At 70.0% G+C, this 9,566-nt stretch overlaps 3 protein-coding genes across 3 annotated transcripts; 2 read left to right on the plus strand and 1 right to left on the minus strand.

Annotated features, from left to right (window-relative positions):
* Positions 1-1,837: 1,837 nt before the first annotated feature.
* AURANDRAFT_34008 (hypothetical protein) lies at positions 1,838-2,944 on the minus strand (the record flags this gene model as incomplete). The annotated part of the gene is made up of 2 exons (XM_009043572.1): positions 1,838-2,605; positions 2,810-2,944. The coding sequence occupies 2 exons, from the start codon at positions 2,942-2,944 to the stop codon at positions 1,838-1,840; spliced, it is 903 nt and encodes a 300-aa protein (XP_009041820.1).
* Positions 2,945-3,827: 883 nt separating this feature from the next.
* Positions 3,828-7,127, plus strand: AURANDRAFT_67975 (hypothetical protein; the record flags this gene model as incomplete). The annotated part of the gene is made up of 5 exons (XM_009043566.1): positions 3,828-3,879; positions 4,114-4,418; positions 5,350-5,412; positions 5,715-5,987; positions 6,906-7,127. 5 exons carry the CDS (start codon positions 3,828-3,830, stop codon positions 7,125-7,127), a joined length of 915 nt encoding a protein of 304 aa, XP_009041814.1.
* A 1,055-nt stretch (positions 7,128-8,182) lies between these two features.
* On the plus strand, positions 8,183-8,635 carry AURANDRAFT_67976 (expressed protein; the record flags this gene model as incomplete). The annotated part of the gene is made up of 1 exon (XM_009043567.1): positions 8,183-8,635. One exon carries the CDS (start codon positions 8,183-8,185, stop codon positions 8,633-8,635), a length of 453 nt encoding a protein of 150 aa, XP_009041815.1.
* Positions 8,636-9,566: the final 931 nt, after the last annotated feature.

Below are 9,566 nucleotides of genomic sequence, written 5' to 3' on the forward strand. Positions count from 1 at the left end.
GCGTAGACCTCGCCGCGGACGGAACCCAGGTAAAAGTCGTTCGACAGCGGCGTGCCGACGTCCGTGTAGGCCACGTGGCCGCGCGTCGCGGGCCAGTGCGCGTAGAGCGCCTCGAGCAGGAGGTCGCGCCACTTGGCCTTGAACGCGTCGTAGGCGGCGCCGCGGTGCTTGATCGTCGAGTCGGCGTAGGCGTCGAACCACTCGGGGCGCACGATGGTCAGCACGACCATGGACGCCTTGCCCGGGTGGCGCCGCTGGTAGTCGGCGTCCTTGGCCGACGCCGAGCCCACGAAGACGCCCGGCAGGTCGGTGAGTTCCGGGACGTCGCCCTCCGCGAGGTCGAGGTTCCGCAAATGGGCGTGCGCGGCGTCGTGGCGCCAGTCCTTCACCGCCCAGACGTTCTGGGACCGGATGCCCAGCGCCTCGTCGCTCGCGTCGAGGCCGACGAAGAGGTAGACCATGGCGATGGAGCCCCCGACGCGGTCCTTGGCCGCGTCGCCCTGGAGGAGCGCGCGCTGGGGCTCCGCGACGGACCGCGGGAGGAGCGCGCCGCGCCGCGTCGTCCGCGCGTCGTCGAGGTCCTCGCAGCCGAAGGTGTTGCGGAACCCCGCGCACGAGATGACGTACGCGGCGCGGATCGTCGCGCCGCGGCACCGCACGCCGACGGCGCGGCCGCCCTCGACGAGGATCGAGTCGACGGGCGCGCGGCAGAACGCGGCGCCGCCGCGGCGCGCGATCGCCGCCACCAACGTCTTGGCGATGGACGAGCAGCCGCCCGTCGGGAAGAACGACCCGCCGTGGTAGTGCGTGGCGACGAGCGCGTGGACGAACCACGGCGCGCGCGCCGGGTTGACGCCGTAGTCGCCGTAGAGGTACGTGACGCACCCGCCGAGGTCCGCGAGGTCGCCCGCCATGCCGCAGGCCGCCGCCGTGTCGGCCACCGACCGCACGCCGAAGCGCCGCCAGACGGGGCCGAGCAGCGGCCAGGAGAGCCTCAGGCACGCGCGCGGCAGGACCTTGAAGGAGAAGAACGCGTAGGCGACGAGCACGCCGACGGTCTCGAGAAAGCGGTACCTGGCGAGCGCCGCCGCCGCCGCGGCGCCGGGGAACACCGTCCGCACCGTCGCGTCGTTCCGCCGCACGTCCTCGGTCCACTCGACGGCGAGCCCGGTCGTCGTGTTCCGCGCGACGTCGTAGGTGGCGTCGCAGTGCGTCCACTCGAGCTTCCCGTCGGTCACGGCCGCCCAGACGCGCCGCACGGGCGAGAAGAAGGACTCGAGGTCGCCGCCGACGTAGTGGAGCCCGACGTCGAACTCGTAGCCCTTATCCTCGAAGGTGTGCGTCGAACCGCCGATTACGTCGTGCTGCTCGAGGACCACGACCTTGTAGCCGCCCTTGGCGAGGATCGACGCGCAGGCGAGGCCGCCGACGCCCGAGCCGATCACGACGACGTCGACGTCCTTGTAGGCCTCGAGCTTCTTCGCGCTGCCGCCGACCTTGAGCGTCGCGCTGTCGAGGTCCTTCCACGACGGCAGCTTTGCCCAGCGCGCGTGCAGCCGCCGGCGCAGCACGACGAGGAGCGTGAGCAGCGCGATGGAGAGCTCGAGCAGCATTTTTTCGTAGCGGCGTGCCCTTTCACAGCTCGCAGAGCATGCGCCGCGCCCTTTGAGATGGTTCTCCTTCACAGCTCGCAAGAGCGCCCGTCTTCACAGCTCGCAGAGCACGCGCATCAGGCACTGCTGCCGAGAGCCAGACGTTGCACTGCTCGAACCGATGTTGAAGACTACCGTATCCCCCAGCACGCGCACCCGCGCACACGCTCCCAAGTCTTCCGTTCTTACTGCCGCCAGGTCTCGTGGAGCTCCTCGGACTTCTTGTCTTCCTCCCACCAGGTGATGGACTTGTAGCCCGAGCGGGCGAAGCGCGCGGCCTTGTTGTTCTCGCCGATTTTGAGCGCGTCCGTGAGGATGTCCTTGAACTCGCCGAGCGCCGGGCGCCGCGCCGAGACGTCGACGGCGCGGTAGGTCTTGCCCGTGTCGAGGAGGCACTGGTACTTGCCCGGGTAGCAGCGGAAGATCGCGCCCTGGTAGTTGACGACGAACGGCGGCTGCGGCAGGCTCAGCGAGTACTGGCGCGTGCGGAGGTAGTAGACGGGCTTCACGCGGCTCAGGAAGCGCCACTGGAGATCTTTCGGCGGGAAGGCCGGCAGGCCCAGGTCGCCGCGCTGCGTGTCGAGCTTGAGGTTGAAGAGGATCACGGGCTTGCCGAACGATTCGAGCTCGCAGAGGTACTCGACGTCGGGCAGCTCCTGCGCGGAGAAGGTGAGGCAGACGTAGACGTCGGCGTCGTCGGGCAGCGCCTTGATGTTCTTCTTGCCCTTGCCGAAGAAGCCGAGGAAGGCCTGGTCGAGCGACTCGGCCTCGTTGAACGGCTTCCGGAGCGAGTGGAGCTTCACGCCCGGCGCGGGCTCGTCCGTGCCGCTGTCCTCGACGGCGCGCTCGAGCTCCGCCGTGTCCGGGTACATGATGGCGACGCGCTTCCCGCGCCGCTCCGCGAAGGCCGCGGCGAACTTGACCGCGAGCTTCGTGTTGGCGGCCGACACGTCCTGCGCGCTCGTGTTCGGGTCCTCCATGATGTCGGCCTGGGTAGCAAAGAAGTGAGTGTTCCGCGCGCGCATCCACGCGTCGAGCGCGCTCCGAAGAGACGATCGCTCGTCCAAAAATCAGCCGAAACGAGCGCGCGCATCCACGCGTCGAGCGCGCTCCGAGAGACGATCGCTCGTCCAAAAATCAGCCGAAACGAGCGGAACGCGGCCGAGGTCGGAGCACCCTTTCGCGGCCCTGGTGTCCGCGGGCAGCGGCGGGAACTCGACCTCCATGATCACATCGCCGTCGTCGACGGCCTGGATCGCCGCGCCCTGCGCCTGGGCGAGGCACTGGGCCATGGTCTGCGGCGGCGACTCCTCGTCGCTGGAGTCGACGACCGTGGCGCCGATGCCGTCCTCGCCGACGAGCGAGCCCTTCGTGCCCTCCATGTGCGCGATGGACGCCGTGCGCGCATAGGTGCGGCGCGGCGCCGGCGCGAGGGCCGCGCAGGTGGCCAGCAGCAAAGCGGCGGCGAGGCGGCGCGTCATATTGCTCGATCCGCAGAGGCGCGGCAACCTGTTGATACAGTAGATCGTGCCTTTACGGTCCCTCTTTGGCGGGCGTGTTTTGACCGAGCCAGCACGATGGAGCCCGGCTACACGGAGCTCCTGCCCGAGGGGGCGGGCGTCCCCGTGCGGGCCCAGCGCTTCGCGAAGAAGGCGGCGCTCGCCGTCGCCGGCGCGGGCCTGCTCCTGGGCCTCGGCGCGACGCTGCGCACGCGGGCGGCGCCCGTGGCGCCGGCGCTGCGCGCGACGGCGGCCAAGACCGGCGGCCTGACGACCATCGGCGCGGCGGACGTCGCCGTCTGCACGGACGAGACGGCGGACGAGACGAGCACGTGCTGGGAGGACTTCGGGGGCGTCTGCATGTACGAGAAGAAGAGCTGCAACAAATACGGCGGCACGAAGAACACGAGCGGCTGCGGCAGCGGCGACTCCTGCTTCTGCTGCCAGGACATCGATTCGAGCCTCATTGGGGACGACGATGCGGTCCTCGCGTGGATCGACAGCTACATCGGCGACGACGGCAAGCGCGCGAGCCGCAGCGGCAAGCGGAAGAAGGGTTCGGAGCGGCGTCCGCTCGAGCCGACGAATCCATGACGTACGCGTCCGCGCGCAGGAAAACAGGACGACGATTTGGGCGCCCAGTCCGACGACGATGTTGGTATCGTTGATGATATCGATGGTGGCGCTCGGCGTCCATCTCCACCCGCCGCGCGCCGCGAGCGCCGAGAGTCCGCCGCGGCTGCACCGCGAGCGCCGAGAGTCCGCCGCGGCTGCGGACTCGGGGGCCGCGGCTACGGACCGCGGGGCCTCGGCGCGACGGGTCGCGGGGGCGCGACGCGACGGACCGCGGGGGGCGCGACGCGACGGCGGCGGGGGGCTCGGCGCGAGACCGCGGGGGCGCGACGCGACGGGCCGGCCCGCGCGCGGCCTCGGCTCCCTCGCGGTTCACTGTCGCGCCTTAGGAAAACCTGCCGTCGACGACGACATCAGCCCCGACGTCTACTCCTACTCCTACGACTCCTACGATTCCAGCATCCACCACAAGAAGACCGACGCGGGCACGACCACGAACACGTCCAGCGCGAACTCCACGACGGCCGTGCTCAACGCGACGGCCGCGGTGTCGACGGCGAACGTGACGGCCGCGGTCACGGTCACGAGCGTCAACGCGACGGTCGCGACTACCGGCGGCGGCAAGTCGCACAAGAAGTCCTCGGACAGGCACTCCGGGTCGAAGGGGAAGCACTCGGACGACGACGACGACGACGTGAGCCTGCCCGCGTCCCACGAAAGCGGCGTACCTGACCGCGGCGCCGAAACGCAGGACGACTCGGACGACATCACTCCGCCCGGCAACCACGACGCGCTACGCGGCGTCTGTTTGAGGGCCCGCGGCACGTCTAACGCGCGAAATCCCTTCGCAGGACAACGATGCACGCACGCGGAGTCGAAGATTGAGCGCGGCGAGAGCCGAGAGCTTCGCGCGCAAGTCGACGTCCGCGGTCGCCACCGGACCGTCGGCGCTGAACCGTCGCCGCGCCCCGTCGCCCGCGCGCGCCCCGTCGCCTGCGCGCCCCGTCGCCGCGCCCCGTCGCCCGCGCGCGCGCCGTCGCCTGCGCGCCCCGTCGCGCGCCCCGTCACCGCATCGCCGCGCGCCTGTCGCCGCGCAAGCCGTGTGTTCACTGCGTGGCCCCTCGTAGGACGACGTCCGCGCTCGGCGCCGAGGATGAGCTACTTCAAGCCGGAGAACCGAGAGAGCCTCACGTGGCCCAGGGCCGTCGCCGAGCGCGGCGGCCTCGCGGCGCGCGGCGGCCTCGCGCGCTGCCGCCGCGCGGCGGCCGCGCGCAAGAGGCGGCCGCGCGCCCGCCGCCGCCATGGCCCGCCGCCCCTTCGAGAGTTCATTCACCGTCCGTTCCCTCGCAGGACGCGCCGAACGATAAAGACGAAGACGTGACGCTTGCCGTGTTCTATTTGTGCGGCGTGCCCCCGACTGTGTTTCTTTAGGACGACGAGGGCGCCATTTCCCCCGACGACGAGGGCTACGTCGACGACATCACGGGCAAGGGACCGACCAATGCGCGGCTCGGCGTCGAGCACTATTTGAAGCTGCGAGAGCCGAGAGCTTCGCGCCGCCTGGGCGGCCGTCGCGTGCACCCCCACGAACAGCTCGTTCACTCTCCAATTCTGGATTCCCGTAGGACGACGGCGGCGACCCCGCGGGCCACCACTCGAAGAAGCGCTCCAAGCGCACGGCGTCGAAGGTCAGCAGCTGCGCCACGCCCGTTTTCGCATGCGTTCCCTCAACTCCGCCACCGCTTTTGCTTAGGACGACGACGACCTCGGGGCCATGTCCGACGACGCGCGTGGCCGCGTGCAAATCAAATATTCAACCCGACTTCAATGTTCGCGTATGCGACCGTTTCGACGCGGGTCCTTCGAGAGCTCGAGGAGAGCAATCGATTCGTCCAAAAATCACCCGAATCGACTACGATTTGACCGAGCTAGAGAATTTCAAAGTTTGGCTCCGACGGCCCAGCTCACTGAAGCGACTCGCTCCACACAGGACGTCGGCGTGGTCGACGACGTCGACGGAAAAGCCGCAGTTGACGACGACCTCGCCGCCTCCGAGTCGACCAAGGGCGGCCACAAGAGCCGGTCCTCGGGCCGGTCCTCGGGCCGGTCCTCGGGCGACTCCTCCATCGGAAAAGGGAAGTCCGACGACGTGAGCCTGCCCGCGTACCACTCACTTTTGGTCCTGACCGCGCCGCCGCAGGACGACGACTCGGACGATTCCGACGACATCACGCCGCCCGGCAACCACGACGCGCTGCGCTGCGTCTGTTTTGAGGGCCCGCGGCACGTCTTACGCGCGCCCCTCCGCAGGACAACGATGCACGCACGCGGGGTCGAAGATTTAGCGCTGCGAGATCCGAGAGCTTCGCGCGTGAGTCGACGTTCGCGGTCGCCACCGGACCGTCGGCGCTGAACCGTCGCCGCGCCCCGTCGCCCGCGCGCACGCCGTCGCCCGCGCGCCCCGTCGCGCGCCCCGACGCCGCGTGCGCCCCGTCGCCCGCGCGCCCCGTCGCCCGCGCGCCCCGTCGCCGCGCGCCCCGTCGCCGCGCGCCCCGTCGCCCGTGCGCCTCGTCGCCCGCGCGCCTCGTCGCCCGCGCGCCCGCGCGCCTCGTCGCCGCGCGCGCCGTGTGTTCACCGTGTGGCCCCTCGCGTAGGACGACGTCCGAGCTCAGCGCCGCGGATGAGCTACTTCAAGCTACGAGAGCCGAGAGCCGAGAGCCTCCCGTGGCCCGGGGCCGTCGCCCAGCGCGGCGCCGTCGCCCAGCGCGGCGCCGCGCGCCGTGGACGTCGCGCGCGCTGTCGCGGCGGCGCGGCGGCCGTGGCCGTCGCGGTGGCGGCGGCGCGGCGGCCGTGGCCCTCGCGGTGGCCCTCGCGGTGGCCCTCGCGCGGCCCCACGAACAGCTCGTTGACTCTCTGCTCCCCGCCGCAGGACGCACCCAATGATAAAGACGAGGACGTGATGCTTGCCGTGTTCTATTTGTGCGGCGTACCCCCGACTGTGTTTCTTTAGGACGACGAGGGCGCCATTTCCCCGGACGACGAGGGCTACGTCGACGACATCACGGGCAAGGGACCGACCAATGCGCGGCTCGGCGTCGAGCGTACTACCATTTGAAGCTGCGAGAGCTGAGAGCTCCGCTCCGCGCCCATCGGCCCCCCCACCGACGCGCGCGCCCGACAGGACGACGGCGGCGACCCGGCCCACACGAAGGGCTCCACGTCCAAGGGCAAGAAGAGCTCCGACAAGAAGGCGTCGGGCAAGTCCAGCAGCAGCAGCAGCAAGAAGTCGCGCTCGGCCGCGGACGACGACTCCGACGACGCGACGACCAGCGCGGGCCCGGCGCCCAAGTCGCCGCCGAGCTCCGGCAGCGACAACGGCGACACGCACAAGTCAGGCCACTAGACCCCTCCCCGCCTTGTTCCCCCGCGCCCCGGCGCGGTGCCCGCCCCTGCCTTAAATAACCGATCACTCCAGTCGCAAGGAGGACGTGTACATGTGCCACCAAGGCCGGCATGCCCGGGGGTACTTGGCTCGCTCCGGACGACGGCTCTATTTGAACTTTTGGCGCGCGAGGCGCCGGAGGCGCCCTGTCCAGAGGGGCTCCAGTGACTTACAGACGCCGCGACGCGGCGAGCTCAAACTAGGGGGGCGCACGCCGCGGGACCCCGCGAGCAAGAGGCAGCCCGCTGAGGTCGTCCGGTCCTTCCGAATGGATGATATCTTGCTGCGGAATTTGACTCAAACCGAGAGCTCCGAGACGCGGGTACTCAGTGGGGTAGTTGACGACCGGGCGGGGCCGCGCCTCAGCACGGGACGGGCGCCAACCCACAGGACGCCAATTGTCCTCGGAGTCCGAGGCGGACGCGGAATCCTCGATCTGCGCCCGCGGTTCCGGAGCCGGCACGCCAAGAATCAGAGCGACCACGTCGCACCCCGCGTCGGCACCATCTTTCGCGAGCGCGTCCACTTGCAGCTTGAGTTCCACGGCCCGGAGCAAGCGCTTGATCTCGGGCGAAGACGAGAGCGCGTCGGCGCGATCGAGGTGATCCTTCATCTCAGAAAGAGCGCCGGTCAGATCTCCAGTAGCGATGGCCTTCGCGGTTCCCAGGTGCCACTCCGCCGCGGCTGAGTCGCCGACCGTACCAGCATCAATCGCCATGCGGATGATCGACCGCGTCTGCGGGACATCGACGAGGCGCGTTCCGATGGGCGCGCGCGTCAGCGGCGAAATGGCTCATCGACATGGTCAAAGTCCGACGCCGGCACGGGCAAACCGGGAAGATATCGGCAGACTTTGGCACGCGCGCGCGCCGTGCGTCGTGTGACTGGATACCGACCAAATTTTCTCGCCACTGCGGCCCTGGCGAGCCTCGGGCGGCTTGCGCCGGGTCACAAAGCCTCGAGCGGGACGCGCGCGATATACTAGCTCGGCCGCGACATTGCGTTCGTGCACAGCGATGCCTGAGGGCGAGATCTCGCAACGCACGGCGACCGCCGCGCCGTCGGAGACGGCCACGCCGCGCGAGGACTACCCCGGCTTCGGCGACCTCGACCTGTCCGCGGCGAACCGGGCGCCGGCCGCGGCGCCGTCGGGGATGGACGACAGGGTGACTTCGCTTCGGATGCTCGAGGCCGCCCTCGCGGCGGCCCAGGGCGAGCGCGACGGGCTCCTCGAGGACGTCGCGGCGGCCCAGGGCGAGCGCGACGCCGCGCTCGCGGACCGCGACGCCGCGATCCAGGCCCGCGACGCCGCGCTCGCGGACCGCGACGGCGAGATCCAGGCCCGCGACGCCGCGCTCGCGGAGATCCAGGACCTCCGGGGCCACCTCGACGACGCGAACGAGGACCGCGACTTCTTCGAGCGCAAGTACGACAAGTACAAGGCGGAGGTCTTCCGCACGCAGTCGTGAGCGAACGACGAGCCCATCGCGCGGTCGAGTCTTGGAGATTCGCCCGCGTCGCCCCCATCATGAGCCCATCCCTTCGGAAGTCTTCGCACGCGCGTGTCGCGCGTCGCCGCTCGCCCGCGGCGGCGCGCGCGTCGCGAGCGTCGAGGCAACCGGAAATTCCGTGCCGCCGAGCTGCAGGCGCCGCTCCTCGCGAGCGACGCCGAAACTTTTTCCCCCGACCGTCCCCAGACGCTGCTTTCCCGCCTTTTTTGCATCCGCGGCTTCTCGCTGCCTCTTTTACCCAACCTCTCCGATCCTACCTCTCCTAAACCTGTTCCTGCCGCCCTAGTGCGCCGAGCCCGGCGTTGCTAACTACCGAAACACCACGCTACTCTGACACTGGCAAGAAAATACCGTGCCCCTCCCTCCTGCGAAGAGACCCTCAGAGGTCCTCAGGCTGTGGGGGCTGGTGAGGCGGGCCCGCTTCTGCCACTTGGCGTGCTGGCGAGCCGGGTCGCAACGAGTCGACCGCGGCGCCCATACCGCGGCGCGGCGCCAAAACTTTTTGCCGCGCCTGCCCGTGTGCACTGTGCTCCGCGATAAACTAGGTCGGCGACGACACTGCGTCTGTGCACAGCGAGGCGGGCGACAACATACGAGTCACGACGCATGGCGACCTCCACGCCGCCCGAGACGCTTCAGATGGGCGGCGACGCCTCTTCGCCTCAACGGAGTGCCCCGTCGACGCCGGACGCGGCGCTGGCCGTACTACGTCGGCCGGAGCTCTTCATTCCATTCCTGAGCACGAGCTCGCTCGGCGCCTTGAGCGCGTGTGCCGCGCAAGTCCGCGGCGCGTTGCGAGACGGCGGCGCGTGGCGGATGCTCGCGAAGTCGCGAGGCCTAGCTCTTGGGAGCCCTGCGCGCGCGCTGGAGCTCGATGCGATCGCGCAGA

Source organism: Aureococcus anophagefferens (assembly GCF_000186865.1).
Source record: "Aureococcus anophagefferens unplaced genomic scaffold AURANscaffold_58, whole genome shotgun sequence".
Taxonomy (NCBI): Eukaryota; class Pelagophyceae; order Pelagomonadales; family Pelagomonadaceae; genus Aureococcus; species Aureococcus anophagefferens.